General features: G+C 33.4%; 1 protein-coding gene across 4 annotated transcripts in view; it reads left to right on the top strand.

Annotated features, from left to right (window-relative positions):
- The window catches only part of LOC117207298 (rap1 GTPase-activating protein 1), a 251,108-nt gene that overhangs the window by 21,339 nt on the left and 206,764 nt on the right, over positions 1-23,005 (top strand). The window contains exons 1-3 of one of the 4 annotated variants that reach the window (XM_033447354.1): positions 12,372-12,702; positions 13,240-15,110; positions 18,886-19,650. The exons of 1 other annotated variant lie outside the window; for it this stretch is intronic. In XM_033447354.1, the coding sequence (XP_033303245.1) occupies positions 19,610-19,650 (41 nt within the window). In that variant the 5' untranslated portion in view covers positions 12,372-12,702; positions 13,240-15,110; positions 18,886-19,609. Of the gene's footprint in view, positions 1-12,371; positions 15,111-18,885; positions 19,651-23,005 lie in introns of those variants that run through there. 2 more of the 4 variants (XM_033447355.1, XM_033447353.1) reach the window with 2 other exon arrangements.

The following is a 23,005-nucleotide window of genomic DNA, read 5'->3' as shown; positions in this document are numbered from 1 at the left end:
AGCAACGTATGATATTATACTAACTGTTGCAACGAAACGAGAGATATCTTAAAGACGAAGAAATGGTAAAAGCATGGGGAAAGTCGTAAAAATATATAACGTTGAGGGTATCTGCATTCCGAAACGTTTATAATATTGGAAGAGGGACATTTAGATTAGTTTAAGCCATAAATGGAACATAGTACAACACAACCTAACATATTACAAATTTTGTACGATTTCGCAGTAAAAAAAGCTATGTAATCTATAAATAATAGAAGACATGTTACATTTATACTACATCTTATGTTCTTTGCTTACTGATGTTATCGCTGTTATTTTTTCCTCAACGTAGGTATAACGATATAAAAGTAATATATAATATCATATAAAGATATTATCCTATGCAATATCATCATAATTTCTCATTAATTTGGATACTGCAAGTTTCAGCATACTTAGTGTAATCTTTAAAAGACATTAGAATCAGTAATACAAGAAACCGGATGACCTTAAGTAACTTTATCTCCGATGTTTCTTTACCTATGATACGTACGTACAAACGGATTTATACAGGATGATCCTAACACTTGGGGCAAATTATATTTCTATTATAAGTGAAGCTGGAAAGTTGTAGTACAAAATTTTACATTGTTTTATAAACTATATCATTATGCGGCATGATTCTTGTCATGAATGTTTTAAGTGAGATCAAATGAACCTTTTGCATACATTTTTCGAGTTATTATACGAATAAAAGGTAAACAATTAAAAAGTCTGTATTTTATGAGATATTTCATTTTTCTAGATATCTCAACATTACATTCTGTGCAATTTTCTGTATTTTTTAAACTATTTTCGAGTACGTGATTTAATTGTTACCGTATGATCCCTAATTGAATTTAATATTCATTCAAATCTACAATGACATAAACAGTGTGTAGGAGCACGAGAGTTTCCATAAAGTTTTATTATTTGCGATACAAATATGATATTGATATGTATATATCATGATTCAATATTAACATGGCAATTTATTTCTACATATGACTACTAAATAGCTAAATAATGTAAAATAACGATGAAATATTGCTATACCTTTTTGAAAGAATAAGCTACTCCTTACTACCTTGTTAAATAGTGCAAAATCTACACTCGTACATACTTATTTTCTAGTTATTATAATAAAAAAACCTGCTATTTCATTCGCGTCGTACGTAAAGTACTAAATAAAATAAAATAAAATTTGTTAGAGTTTTTTCCAAAAATATAGGTTCCCATATAATGTAGTGCTCGTATAACGCGATTACAAACATTTTTAAAAAGACTACAATACATGTACGTTACAATATTTGTTAGGGATGTAAAAACATATTATTCCTATAAACACACAAGCAAACAAACCAGAGCAATTCATTTGTTGAGCTTTTCTTTTGAGCTTTGCCGCAGACTTGATTCATTCGTGACATGCAAATGTATGTTACTGAATTGATTGAAAACCGTAGATATGCACAAGCTTCTGTATAATAACGAAGACTTCACGCATTGTACGATATTTATTTCTATACAGAGGTAGTTGTGTCACTTCAAACAAAGAATTTATTTTGTATTTTGCGTCGTGGATATAACGCGTAATTTCTACAACTACGTAACGTATCTTTCGCGTTATATGAGTTCTTACTATAAACAGGTGTGTGTTCTAATACCCTGATACTTATGGTCGGCAGTATAGTCTGGCCTAATTACTGGAATCACCCTGTACATCTCGTAGTAAGAATAGTAAGATATGGAAGACATCTCGGTGCGCGCACCACCGAAAGGGATTCGTTACTTCCAATCAAACGATTGTACCGAGAGTTGTATCCTCTCGTACCGATCTCCGATTGCGTTAGCATTTATTTCTCAACGTGTATATCGCGTCTCGTACATATTAATTACAAGACTCCCGACCGCGTGTGATTCTGTAGTGAGATGCAAACGAGATGTACGCGATAATTGAATCTCGTATAACACTCGTGTAACGTCGCAGCGGATAGCCAAAGAGTCGATCACGAGTTTCTTTCTTTTTCGTGGCGACCGCGACTGCCCGTTTTTCCACAGTTCTCCGGGTCAAGCTATTATTACATTGGCAAAGCCGATCATTTTCGAGTGGGATAATAACACAGAGAAGAGGGCACGGGACTCACGGAAACAACAGGCTGTGTTACCGAACCTGAGTAACACTCTGCTCCATGCTTCGAAGATGATTGCTTTGGCTGACTGCATTAAGTATGAATTGTATAACTTGCCTCGTATACTGAACTCGACTCCATTCCACTCGACTCGAGATGACCGCATAAATTATCTTTTTTCGCAAAGGGAAATGACTGACTGATTGGTGGTGAGTTCTTCTATTGATCGAATGTCAACGGTAATATTTTCTTGAAACGGTACTGGATAATTTGAATCAACACCCTTCGTACGAGTAGTTTTCTATTTTTATTTTTATACAGTACTGTACAAAAAATCTTAAAACATTTACTAAACAAAAATGTGTCGTTCTTATGAATTAATATAGCGATATCTTGTTCTGGTTGCACAAATGAATCAATATATCATTAGCAAAATTGTATAAGTTACAGGTTGCAAATTATTAAGTTATATATAAAATTATTAGGTTGCAAATTACCGGGGCTAAGAAATTCTATTGTATAACAATAACGAGTTTGGTGATAAAAGAAATGATATTGTGCGTATCAATTTTAGAAATTACATATCACGTAATTGTGTTATTTTAATAGGAATAAAGTATAAAATAATAACGTTATACGATAGGTATCTATAACCTGTAATTTATCGTTTTTCAATTCATTTATATTATTAGTTAATAAATCATTATACAAGAGAATTCTGATGTTATTTTAACTTTGTATCTTTTAAGAAGTGTTTAGTTAAAGAATTGTTGATAATTTATCCAGAAAATTTTGATTAATTCTTGAAATAATTAATATTTCGTGTGACCTTCCGTTCTCTAAATATCAAGCTATACATATAAACTCATTTCGTAGTATTATTACAAATACCATCGGTATTATTTTATAAAATATCAACTTATCGAAACAATTTCTATTTCTATTTTTATTCTATTTCTGTTCTATTTTACTTAATGTTTAGCTCTCAGCTTAATATCTTATTCAATAATTAAAAATTCTATGAATTCCTTAATGTTTTTCCATTTCGTAATAGAATTACCTGTACTATATTGGAATATAAGACAGAACATTAATTGGAAAAATGTTCTACGTAGTTTGGCTGAATTCTGTGCCTTGCAGAAGTTCATTTTTCTTCGACTTTCATCGTATAGAAAATACTATTTCCTGACTAAAGGTAGTTCAACCGGTCTGCTGCACAGATTGCTAAAATTAAAAAGTTCACGCTGCTGTAACAGCTTCTGTATAATGTGCTTCTAGAACGTAATGAAGTTTTACAAAAATTTTCGCTTAGAACAATGTTCCTAGCTAGAATTTCCTTCCTCCTTGCGCCTTTATTGATTTTCGCTCACACATACGCTTAATTTACACTTTTCAATAATTTTGTTCTAAAATTTCTGACGTATATTACTTGCAATAATTTATATGCTGGATTTGATTTTTAAATTTTGCTTAATACCCTTTTCATACGTGTAACTTCCTCTGAAAATTGAATAAAGATTTCAGATTATTTGGAATTTTTGTTGAGTTCAAATGAAAATCTTTAGTGCGGAAATAGAATTACAATGAAATAACGAAAATGTTTCAAAGAAAGGGAATGAGCGGAAATGAATGCATGAAAAAAAAAAAAAAATAAATAACACGATCGAGAGCGAATTATGTGTAATTAGTACTTGTTGTAGTGCAGTGCTTGTTTACTTTAATTAAGAAGTTGTGTACCTACCTACTGCTCTAAATCTCTAGTTTATAAACATTATACATGTTGTTGAAAATTTCATGTAGAATTATGTATTTAATAGTAATGTTACAAAAGATTCTTTTGTAATAATTTTATTCTTTTTCAAAAATACTATTTAAAATTTCTCTTTTGGTTATTCATACAAATAATCAAATATGTTATGCGTAATTTACTTAAAATTTCCAAATTAGATGCAATCACTATCGTTTGAAATGTCAAATGTTTGTTTACATTGTAGTATACTTTAAATATGTAATTTCACATTTTTAATACTTCACGAAGGGGATACTTTGTATAATGTATATATAGATATGAGCTTATTGAAAGCATGAGAAAGTGGCACATATTTATTGCACATCAACGCGCTAGATAATCACAGGTCAACACGGTACATAAGTGAACCACTTAAGGCACGATTGTAAAGCTGAACTTAAAAATCGATGAATAATCTAGACTTATCATTTCATTGATGTAATTGACTGTCAATTAAATATCACTTGTTCTTATTAAATTCGGTTATAAAACCTTAATGGCAGGTTTCTATATAAATAATTTCGAACTTTATATTTTTATTATTAAACTTACATCTATATATGTATATTCATATATTATAATTAAAACCTATTGTTTTTTCAACATTTTGATGACTATAATATTGAGTTAGGCTACAAGAACATAAAAACGTATGTAAAAAGTATGGTCCATTTAACAAGCTCTTATTTGCAATACATTATAAGTAATGCAATTACATATGTGTTATGGTAGTATTGATAGTAATTAATTATTATAAACGTAATGGTGTTATTTATGATTTGCAATAGTTCTGAATACCTTTATCTACATATAAGTACATAATGAGATTTACCACTTATTAAAGTGCCTGTAATGTTGATCCTAATGATAATCACAAATATTTGCTATATTATTTAATTAGAGTTTGAGAAGTCAATAACTTTTTTATTAATAAATTAATTTCAGTGATATTACATACAATAAATGCTTAACGCGTGAAAATTTGTTTGACTATGAAAGATGTTATGATAGATGACATTTTTTATAATGAGTTCCAGTAGCCAATTCACAAATTCGGGGCCATTCAATTGCATTCTTGATAGCATTGGTTAATGTTTAAGCTTTAGCTCTCGAATTTCTGCACGGATATTGTCCACGAACTGCTCAAGCGTACTCCGTTTGTTCAAGTACACCCACTCCTTCAGGTATTCGCGCAGGACGTAATCGGGAGCTGAAAGGTCGGGCGAACGTGACGGCCAATTAATCTGGGTATTTCCTGGAATTATATACATATAATTATAGACAATGGATATTCTTTCTTTCTGAAATTCACCACGATGAATCTTCAACACAGTTGTAATATGTATCTGCAACAAAAAGATCGAGTTATTAACAGAAAATTTACTTACTTGTCAAATCCTATTCTGGATATTGGACCATGTTATAAACTTTTTTATTGATAAAATTAAAGAAATGATTAATTAACGTGTAACTAAAATTATTATACAACTTCAATAATTATAATAATAACGTTAATAAATTAAATATTTAATAATTTGACAATTATGCACAAATATTAGAAATGTTTGAAGTGATGAGTTAGGCCTTGGACTACTGTATGTACCTACGTATTTACTTTCATTCGTATTACAGTGATGTGTGATGCATATTGCATACTACTAGGCGCGCACCAACAGGTATAATAGAGTTGAGATTTCAAAAAAATAAAAAACAATAATTAACGTACATATATAAAATATTTATTTATATCAATTTCTAGGACATTTATTATTATTTTTACAATACAATTACAATTTTACAATTATTTTTACATTACAATTTTCTATTTGGCAACTGATGACTTATTGTAGAAAATAGATATACATTTTTTCTATCAATGAGCTTTAAAAATATTATTATTTATATTATTTTTATTGGAAATAATTGATAACATTTTTATTAATAGTTGCTTTACTTCTGTTCTGTTACAAATATTAATAAAAAGTTATTCTAAAATTAATCTATTTTTATCAATATCTTTTTCTTACAAAATAAGATATTTTGAATTATATTCTTATCATTATTATTATTTTTTTAATTGCTTCTATATTATCTGAAAAATATTACCTCGAAGGAATTCGTCTTATTTTGTGGCGTATACATACCAAAGCAATCATACCAAGGCAATCGATATAAGCGAAATGTTTATGGCTTTATGATTACGGCTGTTCAGCAGTATATTGGCAGTTTCAGTGCATGGCAACTAGATTTTTCTTCGAATTCGTCAATGATGAGGCCAGATATCGACTGGTTTTGGTAATAAGGCAGTTCGAAAACTTTCATGGAATATATATAAAATAAAGTACGGATATTTTTTAGTTAGCTAATAAATAATTATTATTTATCGTCTGCAAATTAGAATAGAAAATTTTTTTCTTTTCTCAGTTAGTTGGAATATTTTTTATGATTTCCCTTGCATACTATTTTGGTTTATTCAACATAAATATTTACATTTTTCAATCAGAAAGGAGAGAGAGAGAGAGAGAGAGATTGCGATTGTGACTTTTATATGCAAAGTGAAAGGTATTATAAATGCATCTTTTACAATAACAGAAGTAGTATATGAAGTATATGTACATATTAAATATTAAAACATAAATTCACAATATAAAAAGTAGAAAATACAGATTCCTGTACCTTCGCTACATATTATTACAGTCTTGTTTTCTTTTTTGTATCCATATACTTATTCGTTTGAAAATATTTGATGAAATTTAGGCAACTTCTACTTTGTACAATTTGTAACAAGTTTCGCAACTAGGTCTGTAATTACATACAGATCTTATTAATGAAAAAAGTTAAGTATCGTTAGGAATTACTTTTAAACATATTCAAAATCTTCATTTGGAAGTTTCAGAAGGAACAAAGAAAGTACCTTGTATCAGAAATTAAAACACTCAACGCTCCATTACTAATGAATAATACACGGAAATATCATATGTAAAGGTTAAATTACCATTTAAAATTTCTTCTGAAACAGACATAGATTAAAATCTAAATAAGAACGGCTAATTAATTCATCAAAAGAACAGCATCATTAAGTCGAGGAATTAAAAGGAAGAAGAAAAGAAAAACGAGTTATACATCGAAGAAATAATACATAGAACCAAATTGCTCCAAAAAGGTCGACAGCTAATATCATAAATATTCCAGAATGATCATTACTTGATCGTTCTTCCGCGTAACATTAATTCCAAAAACTCGAGTTCGGCTAGTGAATAAATTCCTAAACTGGTATCGGCTACTTGCCATGAACTAAAGCGGACCATAGAATACAGCATGGTTAATCGCTGAGAGCAGGCCACTTATATTCAATGAACGTTGACGTGGTTAGTACAGATTCCGCTGTTAGTCGTGTGGGTCCTATGTTCACCATAAATATGCGGTACCTCCGGTCACCGTGTGTGCTCTCGATTATACGTGTGTACACGCTACCGAGCCCTCGCCTCGTTTCGGTCTCACGAGCTTCTCCAGGAACAAGATGGAAAGAGTCGGGGGGATAAGGAGAAAGATCGTCGAGAAAGAGGCATACACAGCTTGAGGGCTGAAAGGAGAGTCATTGCCACTGGCGATGAATTCGATGAGAACCGAAATCCTTCAGCTAGTGTGTGTCTGCAAATGTTTCTCTTTCCTCTTCTTTTATCTTCGGTATTCTTTGCAATTTGTTAGTACAGACACGAGGTAAATTGTTACATTTTTTGTTAAAGAGTATTTCGTAGACACTTTCTCCATTGAGATAACATTTGCACTGATGAGATCTGTCGATTTAATTTACCTGTATGTACATACGTTTATGTGTAGTATGTGCAGCGTGTGTTCTTTGAAATTTTCAAAGGAGAACTATATATTACGTGTACCTGCTAATTATCTGTACCTGCATTTTGTTGGCTAGTGATTCGATCGTGCGTCGATTCTCTTTTGTATCTATTGATTGATCTAGTTGTTTCTTCGTGTACTATAGCGATGTTTAGATCTTCTCTTATTTCTTCACTCTAAAGTAGCAACTGCAGCACCGTCGAGCTTTTATTGTGCATTGGATAATTGATTGCTAAGCTGATTCAGATTAATTGTATATGACTTATTGTTGTTGTAATATAGCGGTATGTGATACATTGAAATAGATTTATTATTGTTGTGATATATGAGTTTATGCAATATTTACCTTAACGTTTTTCATTTGTCGTTTTCATATTGTTGGTTCGTATATTCGACATTCCATGCTGTCTTCACGCGAAGGTAACGTGTTGTCTGCAAACGGGTTAGGTAGATATAATAATCCTCCAGATACCAAGAATTGTGATTTGTTTTTTGCTTTTAATCGGGTCATTTTCTTGCATGGAAATTTTATGTTGATGATATATACATGGTGTGCAAGCATACAAACTACTCGAAACGGAATAAAATGATACTGACAGTACTGTTTGAGCATTTCGTGCGTTAACTGGGTCATGTTTTAATCTGAAATGTTTTTACACATGCGATTGAAAGTTAATAGGAACGAATTAAGTTGTTCTATTACTTTCAAATGGAAATGTGACAATCGTAGTATTTTTAATACATTAAAAAGATTGTAATTCACAGCCTAAAAAAATGACTGAATTTAAAATATTGATAACATGAGTAAGTAGTGTTTATTTTCAACTTATAGTTTAACATAAATGAAGATGCAACATTCGTTCTTGTTACGTGTCTCTACTATCAAAATTGTTTATTTCTCTTTCCTTTTCTTGGAACAGAGATTTTGAAAATAATGAACAATATATGATATAAACACCAACGTATGTAATTATAACAGTATGTATCTAATTACACAGTGACGGATAAAAAAAAGTTTAAAATTGGTACACTATGAATCTTAGTAACTTTTGTATTAACAATTTTTTATGATGTTGATAATAGTCATCTACTCTGTGATATATATCTATTCATTTATTATATTTATTCATTGTTCTCGTTAAATTATGATATCCTTTTGTGCTTCTTATTTTATAAACTTTCTTTTGCCTGCCATTGTGTATTGTATATTACCAATGTGGGGTAATCATAGTTAATTGCAAGTTGTTAACGTATCAAGTAATAATAGCTGCTAATTACGGGGTGCAGTTAACTAAACCATGTGTTTTAATCCAAAGCGAATTACTTAAACCTAGATTGAGAGAAAGAAAGGATTTTATAAAAAGGTATAATATTTGTAGTATAATTTCTACTGTATTGTAATTATATCGTCATTAAAACGGAAAGTATGTATATTGTAATATATTACTTTTATTTCTGTTACATTTAATTACAGTTATACAATGTCTTAAATATATTCTTTAAAAAGAGGAATGAAAAGCAATTATTAATTAAATACAAAGTACATTTTTAATTTTGTTTTATACTTTCAAGTTTGCAAATACAACTTTGTTATTTACAGATCAATAATCAAAGATTCTTGAACCGAGAAACATTAATTAATAATTTTTTAAAATTTGTTTAAAGCTTTGTAAGTTGAAAGATAATTTAACCATGTGAAAAATAAATGGAAAACATAAACGATGATAAAACTGATTTTAAATGCTAAAGTATTATTTTCTCGGTGCACGTGTACATACATCTATACATACATCTGAATATGTATGTGTATTAAATTAATATAATCCTGTAATAAAAGTCGGAAATTTTTAATTGCAGAGATATCGAACGTTGTTTGTGTTGTAAAAAACGTAATTGAAATTATATTGCCGTAAAATATTCGTACTATTAGAAAAATGTACATGATATGAAAGAAAACGAATCCTCCTCTTTTCTTCGTGTTACTGTTCCTGATTATATTTTACGTTTTTCAAATAAGAACGCACGTGTATGCAATAAAACTGCAGAACTTGTTCTTTATCGGCAGAATGACTTTTTTTTGCGTGTGAATAGCGTACAGTTGGACAGATTGCCCAAGTAGTTGATTACTGTACAAAGAATGTATAATCCTAATGTTACACAAGCTGCACTACTTTTCATGTGAAAAAAGCGTATGAAACCGTTCTCCGTAATTTTGTAGGTTGAACGATGTGGAATTCATACAACATCCGTTTGTAGACTACACACGCAATATTCGCCTAGAACATTTGTGAAAGAAGCTTTTCTTCTTTTTTATTACTATTTTCTATGAACTATGAAGCAGCAACACTGTATTTTCAAAATTACAACTACATTTTGTATATTTGTATTAAACGCGTTTACTTTATCAAATATTTCACTACATCTTCAAAATTAAGGATATTTTCTAAAATTTCATATATTATATTTTTCAACGTGTTACGTTTAAACATACCCTGGGTCACGAAAGTATTTGAACATTTAGAAAACTTCTATATGAATTGTGTGTGTGCGTGTTACGTATGTAAAATCTGAAATCTTGGAATGTATACAAAAATTATTTATTTTTTGCGAGATATTTATTGCAAACATATATGTATTTAGTAAAAAATCAGTATACAGCATGAGTGGCCATTTTAAACATGTGAGGTTTATTAATAATTTTTATTTTGTATAACCGTATGTATTTTCAAACTTGTTTCAAATTTTATCAATATAATGATGATATTCGAGATTTATTATAGTGCTAATAATTTCTAAATGTTTCACATAGCATGCATAATATATTTATAAAAGCTTTCGGATATTTTCCTGAGCTACCATATTTATCGTACATAAACATTTCGAAATATAAATTACATTACGTGCGGAGGAGTCGGGAAACCGAGCTTCATATAAAATTCTTTATTGCGAGCTTTTCTCGGAACTTAGGAATTATAAACGAAAAAAACGATACTTCATACCAACTGAGAATTGCAGAATTGCAGAAAAGCGAGAAGTACCACTTCTTTCCTGTAAAGATGAAAAATGAATAATATGGAGCAGACGCTCGGCAGCTATGTATCAACCTGTATTTTATGCTTGCGTACACCGATGCTCCTACTCGTCTCGTGAATCTCCCATCAGAATGAAAGTGAAAGTAGAGCTGACGCTTTACGAGGGAGGATAATGGAGAAAGAGAAACGGCGAAGGGGTTTGTCGGAAGTTGGAAGTAAAAAAATAATCGCACGTTGGATGTAACGATGTACTTGTTTCTCCATTTCAATTGTTATTTTTTCACGTTATCCTAAGAACTTTTGAAATATTTTAATTTCTTAGCGAAATTGTTAAATGCAATATCAATTGAAATAAAATATGTAGAGTGTCATTGTTTTTTAAATATATTATTGAGTCAGATAAGGTTATACATAGATTAATTCACATGGAACATCGAAATTTGTTTTCTGAATGCAATAATCAATTAAAATTAAATCGTAATTAAACATAGTAAATAGTACTTAACATATCAAAATTTATTAAATAGAGAGTCAATAGACGACAATAAATATATTTTAGTCGTATTATGAATATTATTATAAATAGATAAAGATAATAAATATTATGTTGCAAACAAAAGTCCTCGTTATTGGTACATCGTTTATTAGAACAGTACATATCACGTGCGTATAACACTTCTATCTATCTTTTACTTTTCACCTAGAAAAAGTATTACAAAACGGTCTGTTAGAAATTTTTGCTTCCGCTTGAATTAAGCACGCACAGAAAGCATAACGCTCTCTTGTGAAACGTATGATTTACGGTGAAAACTAGGAAAACAGTAATCAACTTTCAAAATTTCGCGAGTATTTTTGGAATCTATTCGAAAGGTGGCTTACTCTTCTAAAAACTAGTTTACGTAATTAAGCCAGCAAGAGTCGATTCAATCGACTATAGAAAATATCAAACGAAATAAATAATTTCCATGTTCTTATATCCAATTCGTTGGCTTTTAATCATACACAATCTTGTTAAAACGTTACATTACTTGTTATTTTTTAACAGTTAAATGATTTAAATGCAGTAAATGATTTAAGAAAAATTAGTTAAGACCAGTACCTAGCGCAAATAATCTTCATTTTATGATTAATAATAATATTTTCAATGCTATTGTTTGCTACTGTGCAATTGAAGTTCGAAACAAGACAAACTGAATTCGTAGCATTTACTTAGAAAGCAGTTCGATCTTGATGAAAATAACATTTTCACTGGGGCGTACTTGCGAAATTCTCGACGACATGATCGTACGATAAGCCGCGCAACAAGAAGTATAGATACGTGTGACGCGCTGAGGGTTTACAAGCGGTTAAACCGATGCATGTTTCGCGCAACGTTCCCTCCACCGGCGGCTTACTCTCATATAAGCCTCCGGTTGTCAGACTGGAGGTGGTTGCGGAGGTGGAGGTGGCGTCCACAGGCAAGAGAGAAAGAGAGAAGAGAACGATGTTGGAGATCGAGAGAAGGGAGTGACTGCCAGTGGCGATGCATTGAGCAGCCACTAAAACAGTCCTCCGGCACTTCGATCCGTTGTCAGGTCGAGTAGCGCGTGCCGACCGAGCACAAGCTGCCTTTCCTCGATCAGACGATCAAGATCGATCGAACGCTCGCTACCTCGTGTTCCTTTCCGTTTCTGTTTCTCGGTGTGCACGGATAGAAAGGTTATCGCGTGGCTGCTCGATTCCACGCGCGACGCCCTCGAATCACCGGAAACCAGCGATCGATATCATCTTCCCGACGAAGTTTCACCGAGTTCTTGAAAACGACGGTAAATGCGCGAAATAGTCCAGTCGTATCACGATCGTTTCACGCACAGAAACAAAGATTTTGGGATAGACAGTGAGTACTGCGGACGTTGAACAGATCAATTAGAAACGAATTGAATTCGATCTATTCGTAAGAAAAATGTACGAAGCTTTTCATGGCTATTAAACGAGAAAGTATCGGTCAGAGTTGCTCATGCACGGGGTTCGCGTGCGCGCCCAATAAAATTAGTTGTTGTCTATGCAAACGAGCTAGCACGGTGGCGAAGTATCGAGGCAATTGCTTTGGAGCAGTTTGCCAGTTGGCAAACAATGTTATCTGCCTGTTGCTCGCAATTGCTGCAACGACAACTAATTAGCGTCGGCTGATGTAGCGTACTAGGTTAATCTACAGAAACGGCGAGATAGTTGAACGTATCCGTCCGGTTGCCGCGGACCGGAAAAATCGCATTTTACTTGACCATAACGAGTCACTTGGCTCGCAGTAATTACCGCATCGCTAACGGTAATTATTCTTGCTCTGTCCGCGCGCTAATTTGCAAGGTGTAAAGTAACGCGTGCCTGGAATCGTTCGTGTGCTTTTTGGTGATTAAAAACATCGGTGACATCGTAGGTTAATTTCTTCTTGTCTTCTATTATCGTGATATCTTTATCGCCGTTTCTCAAGAATTATCGAAGAAGTTATCGATTCGGTGAATGAGGTTTCTTCGAAAGCTGGATGAGTTGCATACGAAAAGGAAAGAAGGATAAATAAGGGGAGGGGCCCTGTGCTTGATTGGGCACATCTTTTTCGCGATGGCAAGCGCAGTGCGAGATAAAAGGGGAAAAATGTGTCATCGAGTTTGATAGTGTGCTGACGTTGAGAATGTGAAAAAGCCTTTCGTGTAGACGTATCGTGCCTTTATATCGCTGCTACGTCGCGGACGGGTCGTGCGTTCTTCCGGCGGGATTTGAACAAAGACGTTGCCGTTAAGCGCGCATTCGATTAAACGAAAAAGAAGAAGAAGAAAAACAAGAAGAAGAAGGAACGGAAGTGGAGTACGCAAACTCCAGTTGGGGAAGCGAACGGATCGCAAGCAAGTGTCAGTTCATATTTTTCGGTGACTAAAGATTATTCTTCAGTGATGCATCGGCGGATACGATAGCGTAGAAAAACGAAATCGCTCGTACCCTGTCCAAGATCGGTGGATCTGCTTGATCTGTCATGCCGACGAAGAAACACACCAAGGGAATTAATCGATCGCAAACGATAACGGGATCTCGGTGTATCTTAGGACGTGTAATCGCGGAGACGTGATTCGGCGAAACGGGTAACGAGCAACGTAACCAAGTCGAACGGTAAACCTACCCCCTAGATTGTATTCCAGTAACGAGCATCGATCTCGAAACACGCTCTTCTTTCGTCTTTGCGATCAACAAAAACTGTTATAACGTGATTCTGTGGCATCGTGTGTTCGTGCTGAGACTTCGAGCCGATTGATACGTCTAACGGCCGAACAGGAATTCCTGTCACTGAGATGTTGACGAGTTGACTGCAGCGAAATCCACGATAGTCGACGACCCAAGAAAAATTTCGCCTGGAAAATTATGAAGTGATCGACGGACTACGACGCTTCAATTAACTGACCGGTTGGAAGATCGTAACGTTTGCTGTTACGATTCCACTTAAATCTATCATTATTGCTACGTTCTTCTTAGCGAAGTTGAAGACGTATCCGGAGAAAATTGTTACTGCATTTTTGCGCAAACGCGATTAGAACGGGAACTTCTTGAAGAAGAGAATTTAATTATTGTTTAAATTCAGACTGCGAACTTTCCAGTGAGCAGCGGCTATTCCTATCGTCTATGCAATTAAACTGTATTCTTCTGGACAGCTTAATTTGAATGAACACCCGGCCAACAGAATTTCTTTGAGTTTAAGCTTATCCTGAGAAGAAGGATCAAAGATATATTCAACGTTTAAGCAAGTTTCGAACGAGGGTTTAAGATGGATCGCCGCTTAAGTTCAGGCTTTGGGATGGAAAGAAAATGAGGCCTGCATATATTGACATACATTAGGTCTCTTCGACCAGAATTCAATTTCTCCAATGCGTTAAACGTTTATTATCAAACGTTGGAAGACACGGACGAATATCTCGTGGATATTTAAATTTCTAGAATTGTTAGAATAAATTGTTCGATAGAAAAGTCTCAAGTTCAACATTTCGTTATATTAGAATTTCGTGACAATAAGATATAGCTTCGACGAGTCTTTAAAACAGATTTCACCGTAGACAGCATAAGAAGCGACTTTTATCGGAATCGTGTCATTTCTAAAGGAAGATCGAGAACAAGTTGCAAAGTATAATCCTATTTTAAAGGAGACCAAGCGGAAGCATTGATTAAATTTGAACGATACTAGCAGTATATACCTTGTCAAGTACTGTGAATATTAAACATTCGCTGGATACTACGTTTATACAGCAAAGCGTGCTGCCGAGAAAGGTAATTAACGTGAAATATCGTACAATAAATTTTACACTGAAATTTCATCCTCAACGCGATAGAAAATATCAAGGAATTTTAACACATTCGAAATCGTTATCATCCATTACTGTTGCGTTTTTTTCGTGTAAAAGTTATCAATCATCAATACCATTATTTCAGTTATTTCATTATTTCAGATAATATGCAATTCTTTAGAAAATGAAAATTTCAATAAAAATTTCGATTGAATATTAGGGAACAGTTGATTCTAATCTAGATTAGGTACAAAGTTAATGGTTTAATATTCGCTTGTCTTAATAGGTATATCGTTATACACATAATAAATTTAATTAGTCGGAATTACATTCACTTTCTAATGTGTGATTGAGAAAGTGTTAAAGTTCCATGTGAAACTTTGAAAAGTGAAACGTATCGAGTTTTCAGAATCTACGTTCGACAATAAGCTTGAGATCATTCCTAGTAAATTATGTACAAATTTATTTATTGGAAACTTCCATCGACAATTTGTTGCATCCTACGTACAAGATTTATAAAGTTTACTTAAACATTACATTTTTGGTTAAGCGAAGAAAACGCTTCGTATCCTCTTGTAACATTTTTTATTTCATTCTAACTGAGATATCGGATGTTAACTTTCAACGATCTTTTTTAATGAAATTTTCAATTGCATATTTACTGTTCGTCTTTCTTAAATTAACCAAACACACCTTCGCGTTCAAGTTTCTTCATCAACATTGCTTGTTACGAGGTACGAGAACTTATTAGATAGATAGATAGTTTTATTCCAGCCTGGCGGCCTTAAAGTAGGACTTGCATTTCAATTTTTATGAATTTTCAATATTACACATTACTACAAATATCTCTAATCATCAACAACTGTCTTTACAACTTGCGCCTCTAATTTTCTGCAACTCGAGAACTTATTAATTAGTTTTATTTCTTCTTTTAAATTGTTCTACCCAGGTCAGAACCATATGTTGTTTTCACCAGACAAAGTAGGCGATTCTTTAGAAATAGATCCCTACAAATGGTAACGCCTTCTCAAAAATGCATCGTACGAAAATGCATAAAACATTCAGTTCTGTATACTGAACGAACCTAACAACTGAACAAGCTCTATCTGTATTTGAAGTAGAGTTAGACAAAAGTGGTAGGAAAAAATTCTGTACTATTCAACGAGCTGTAACATTTTATACCACAACCTTTTTTTCATATCTAATTCTTGTAAAATGAAATTATATTTCAGTGGAACTATACAAACCTTTTCTGTATAAATTAATTTTTCGAGTTGTTCCAACTAAAGCTATAAAGTCAGATTAGTTTTTTGTTCCTTGATATTGTTTCTTGACATTTCCCATTATACATGTCATCGTCATTATCTTTATCATATGGTTACTAACATATTAAGATTATATTAAATGTAGATGTAAATATAAAATAACATAAGTAGTACGTATATCGTCGCTCATAATCATATGCAAATATATAAGTATTTTGAAAAAGTTATATTAATAACTAAAAACTAAATGAATTAATGAAGTGCTAATGATTAATGATTATACTTATTATGTTTTTGTAAAATGAATAGTATACATATACAGGGTGATTGGTAACTGGTGGTGCAAGCGGAAGGGGGTGATTCTACGCGAAAAAAGAAGTCGAAAATATAGAATAAAATTTTTTTTTTTTAATTTTTCCATCGAGACAACAATCTACAGTGAGATCCGTTATAACGAGACGTGATAAAGTGCACGCGTACTGAGCGAAAGTTCAAAGTCGATTTTCTCGAAAACAAAGCCTTAAACGAAAAATTTTTATTCTATATTTTCGACTTCTTTTTTCGCGTAGAATCACCCCCTTTCCGCTTGTACCACCAGTTACCAACCATCCTGTATATATATATATATGTATGTATATCATATGGAATATAAATGGTAGTGGATTGAAATGAAAGACGCGACAGTGTTGTATATGATCGTAAATGTTATTGTTAGAATTATATCGTATAATCGTGATAGTCTCTCTATATTTTATTTATAGGATGATAACCATACGAACAAAGGATAATGAATTCTTTAAATAATCATACTATTCGATACGGTCTGACAATTACAAATTCCAATTCTTCTATTGCATATTAAAAGTAGCCATGTAAATTTTATCGTGTCAGAATATAAGTTCCAACAAAGGACAAAATTGTCTTGGATAAATTTTCTATTTATAATTTTGTAATTAAATTTGTATTCAAAGATAACCAAGTATTTAAATACTTTTGCAATAGTTACGAAGAAAACACGATAACAATTGTTGATTTCACGTTAATATTCTAACATTCTAATCGTTGAATGTGTCTGCTGTGAAGATAATTAAACAATGTAATGGAAAATATAGAGAAACTTTTTCATTTACTTCTTTATATTATTACGTTGAAACGGATAAAAATAAAATATCTCGTGAATTCAGTATTTAATGGTCTTGTCCTGTTCACCGATGCACTTGTAAGAAACATCACGCGACAGGATGATAGGGCTTGTTAAACAGGGCAAACTTTTCCTCTACGACATTTTTCTAACTTCTCTTACAGAATGGAGATATAATCCGACACAGTCGCTAGTAGCGTCCTGTATTTTCTAAAATTATTGACAAGAACAATATGACATAGACACTACACGATAAAATACACCTACACTACAAAAAGGAATGATCTCAAAGTTAAAGTCTGCGTTGTTAGACACATCGAAAATTCAACGGATGTTTTTGTAGATAAAATGACGTTAATCCGGTCGTGCGCGTCGGATGCATCGCGCAACAGATAAATAAATCATGGCAGAATAAATTATCGTCATCTCAAAAAATAATAATTTAATCGCCACACGTTCGACGCTCGCTTTTAATAACTCATCGTGTAAACGAGTCACTTTCGATTCGACGGTTCGTGCTTCGATATTCAACGTTCGGTTATTATGCGTATGAATTAAATTTCAACGAATAATTAAGGTGCAAGGATATCGTGCATGGAAATTTATATCCACCGGAGATGTATAGCCTCGGACGTTGTTGATAATATAATTGAAACGTCCGAAAGATGAAGCCCGAGAGTGTTCCTTTTTGTCGTTCGAACCGTTCGTGAGGATCGTTCGTTAACCGATAAATACCGAGTGACCGAAGAGGCAAGAGAAAATTGTCGAAAGCGCGAGAATTTCTTTGGTCAGGTATCCGTTTCTGCGTGGCGCGATAACGTAATTGAAATGTCTCGAGGCTGAGATTCTGTTCGGAATATTCCCGCATAAATCACAGCCGTCCGATCGACTCCTTTAAGTGGATCATTCGTTAAATGTAAATGTTGCAATAGACATCTCGCCGGGGTTCGAAGTTGTACGTACAGATTTTCCTTGCTCCCTCTTCTCGCTCGCGAACCGATTACGCACGGCGAGGTTGCCTCCGGTTTCCGATAATGCCGGCGAAACGTTCTCGATGCGCACGCTTTTATCTACGCTTTAAAGTAAATTACAAGTTCTTTCTGGAAGATTTAACCTCATCGTGCTGTCCGAGCGCGACGAACGACGTGGAACGAGCGAGCGTCGAACGAGAGATCGACTACCAAGCGAAATGAATCTTGTACTGGATTGTCGTTTCCGTAAAAGATGCTGCAACTTCATCAAAGTTTCACGACGACGTTTGAACATGAGGATATATATCGTGCGACTCGTTGCCACAAATGGCTAGCGGAAACGCTCTGACTCAGTTCGCTTTTTTCTGCTATCCAACACAGGGCTCTGATTAAACACTCGAGGGGATTGTCGACCGAATGCCGAGCGTCGCACACGAGGCCGACAGAAGCTACGAGAAACGCGGAAATCGTACGTTGCCGATTTTCGAAAGGACGATTGGCCTGATCGAACAGAACGCTGTCTAATTAAACGCCACTCGTAAGAACACGCATTTGCTTCTCTTACGACGTTCGACATTACGATTCAATCGTATTCAAAATCAATCGTCGGATATCGTAGTTACACGTCGTAAGTGTACTGCACCAGATTGCTGAGTGGATCGCACATAAAACATACACGCGAAGAGCAAATGAAATAAACATTTTGCGTGTTCTTCGGTACATATTTGAAGGAATCAAGAAAGAAAGCAAACGAGAAAGATTTACTTTGGACGTCTGTTAATCTGCAAAGGATTTTTCCGAACTTTTCGAACTGGTTGCCGTCGAATCTAAGTGTTCGATAACGCAATTGAAAGATCCTGAGTGCATACACACGTGCCGAGCGTATCGAGCATCACGTATTTACACGCGTGTTCGATTCGAGGCTTCGGGGACGTGGTACCGTTTGATTCTTCGTGTTAGACTCTGTCGATATCGGCCACCTTCCGGTCGTTCCACGGTCCACGTTCCTCGACGACCGGGAATTTCGCGATTCCCACGAGCTGCTTCACGCCGCAACTTCCATTCGATTTTCCTTGGAATTGCCTCGTGTGCGACTCGCCCTGAGATGCTGAAGATACGCATGTTGGATTACATCGGGGACACTGGGTAAGTGTTCTTGCGACAGTTAATAGTTGTCATTTTGTTTAATATTTCAACGCATAACTGCGAGCTTTGATCTTGACAGATCAAAAGTCGTGAACTAGCGGCATGTCCCTGACGCGCGCTCCTAATCGGTGCGTTGCGTAATAATTATCGTTTCGCTATTTATGTTGACGTGCGTGAAAATGCATGCATTAAGCAAAAGCGAGGTTCCATCGCCCGGAGTGTCGCTTGTAATTATTTAAACGATAACGAATCTCGATTTTACTTTGACAATTATTCTTCTTTATAACAATAATACTTCTTTAATTATTTCTGATACTTATACTGTCTTATAAAAGGGTTTAACGAAACTAAACCTATTCGGAAACCTTTTAAAATATTGATTAAGACATAATGGTTTTTATTTCATTAGTCAATTTCGTTAGTTTTAAAATGTTCCCTTGTTCATTGCAAGACTACAACTTTTATAAAAAATTGTCAATGAAGTGGAACTTGTATAGTGATTTGTTTTCCTTTTAGAAGACTTTAATCGTATATTTTTTATTTTGCAAATGTTGCATATTTCGTACGTGTTGTACATGTCTCTTAGGGAATTATGCAAGTTTATATTATCTGTTATTTAGTAGTTCACTAACATTATGTTATTATTTTTTACATATATGTTTATCATATTTGTTTTTATTAAATCTAATTCAATATTGTTTATTAGAACTTTGAACAAACTCTAAGTGCAAGGTCACATACAAACATATCGAGAGAAATCTAACGATGAGCTAAAGATGTTGGAGAAATTATGTCGGAGTAAAATACGATTTTGAAGAGAAATCCAACTTCAAAGAACTCTGTTACGAATTAATGAAATTTAAAAATCGTGGAAATATACTTCAAGAGAAATAAATTTAGATATCTACTATGAATATATATCGAGTTAGTATAAAATAACTTTAACTGACAATACTTATTGATTAATTGTTACTAATATAGACAAAATATTTATCATATCGTATTCTCAATATACGAAACTATTTATTGCATACGTTACGTATTCGTTGCAATATTTTAGTATATTTGTACAACAATAAATTTTCATATTTTACATATTTCCTATCTTCATTGCAAATTAAAATCACAAAGTACTTTATTATCTTCAATAGACATATATGATTTACAAATCCTGAAACCATATTCGTTGAAAATTATGAAAGATTCATAGTTCCTAATAATACAAAACTACTGTTCCATCATTTTCCATTCAAATTCACACTCCCTATACATAGCTAATATAAGCCTATTTTAGAAAGCTGTCCAATTAATTGTATTTTTATATTTATCTTGAAAATTCTATTCCAACGTTTATTAATCTTTTTTTCATCTTGGTTAATTATCAAATAATCAAGTATATTACTCATTTATTAGTCCTTCTTACGATAAAAGAGTTAATGATACGATCGCATAAAGACGAGAAGATTAATATCCTTTTCGAATCTTCATAAAGAATGAACTTTTACTAGCAGGCATTTACTTTACTAAGCTCTTAGCTACGCTTTCTGTACGGTAACGTAAAGTAGCATATGCATTTATAGCGACGATGCCTTTACCTTCGCGTAGCTTTGTGAGAGCGTGAACAGACTCATTCATAGTCCAGTCGCGAAATGATGGGTTGAAGCGTAGATTCTTCGTTTTAGGTCGCTCGGCATGCGCAATAACGTTCATTTGCGCGTGTAGGTGATTACTTTATGTTAATAGAAGAGACTGATATTTGGCCCAGATTGAATTGGTAATCCCTAGGCGATTTTGCGAAGGACGCAAAATATCGACTGTGTTCACGTGTTTTAATTAATTTCGTTAAATGTCGTTGGTTGACATTTTTTAGAGAAAAATTGTTTGATGAAAGAATGTCGCGGTTCTGCCATATGATACATTCTAAAAAAGTAATAATTATTTAAAATGTTTAAAATGCTTGTTGGAATATGAAATTCTTGAAAACTATTCAGATTAACATATTTTCACGCGATGATTTCCTTCAAAAATGGACGATTAAGTTCTTCATAAAAGACAACAAATTTTAATGAGGTATTAAAATTATTATAATTTTTAAAACGAGCAAATCCTTTCCAACAAATTATAAAACTCAATGCATGATCGATTTAGTCGTTAATAATCTATTTTAATGGTTTAATTTTGTTAAACAATTAATTAAATGTTTAAAAAATTTTTTAACGTGGCATCGAAACTATAACATACAAAATATCTTTACTTACGTGTGGAATACTTGAGCCCTAAATTAATTACTTGAGCACCAAAATACTAGAATACTTAAGTATTAGAGATTCTAGAATTTAGTAGAAAAACGTATTATTTCTGCAATGAAAATGTGTAACCGAAAAGAGGTGGGAAAAAAAATGGAATGTACAGTTCTGCTTTAACATTGCCATACTGCGGGGATATCCATGCACTTTTACAAAACAATTTGAAAGTTGCATTTGGCAGTAAGGTCGACGGGAAACTGGTTTTTTCGATTTTTGGAGTGTGAAAACTGGTTGTACGCGAGATAAAATCGTCTAAAAATGGTCAAAATTACATATAACAGCCTCTCGTTATTTTCTATCGGTACGTTGGTATATAACATTGGTCGTGTCTCGCGTTTCCCAATTATTTTTCATTCGTGCGGAACGCGATTTACTTAACCTGAGGGCAATTAAACGAACGAGTAGGAGGGTTAGCATATTTCGACGCCTTAAATCCCACAGTAGTAGGTGTACTTTTTTGTCATGACATGCTTTTAAGAACAGACCAGGTATTTGCATTTGGAATGAAATTATGATTGGGGAACCCATTTTACTTGTCTCGCTGCCGACCACTAGAAATGTATCGTCCGGAATACTAATGAACACGCTTGAGAACAAGACCGATATTCTTTTTCTCTTCGAATATAACGACGGCTCTGCAACGTACTTAACGTAGATAAAATTTAAGACGAAATTAGAACGAGCAGAGACCTCATTTTGTCAAAAGGGTTCGCTACGGCCAGATAACCTTAAATCTCTCAAATTTACGATACGCTGTTTCGTACGTAATTGCACCATTATCGTTTAAATATTTGTCAAGAGCTATCGAATGGCGCTTCGTCGATACATTTGCCGTTTCTACAGAGTGGTCCATAAATCGCTTTCCCATCTAAAAAGTGCATAACCTTCTTTTTATTGTAGGTGTATTTTTAGATTTTCCTTCCCGATTTTTTAAATCTGTTTTTTTTTGGAAATTTATAATGGAAAACTCTACAACGGGGCAACGAGCAAAGATAATTGAATTTTATTTTCGAAACGAGTGCTCCATTATTCGAACGCAGAGAGCATAT

The sequence above is a fragment of the Bombus bifarius genome, unplaced genomic scaffold, assembly GCF_011952205.1.
Source record: "Bombus bifarius isolate JDL3187 unplaced genomic scaffold, Bbif_JDL3187 scf7180000008026, whole genome shotgun sequence".
In the NCBI taxonomy this organism is placed as follows: Eukaryota; Metazoa; Arthropoda; class Insecta; order Hymenoptera; family Apidae; genus Bombus; species Bombus bifarius.
This window is presented reverse-complemented; position numbering and strand designations above follow the sequence as displayed.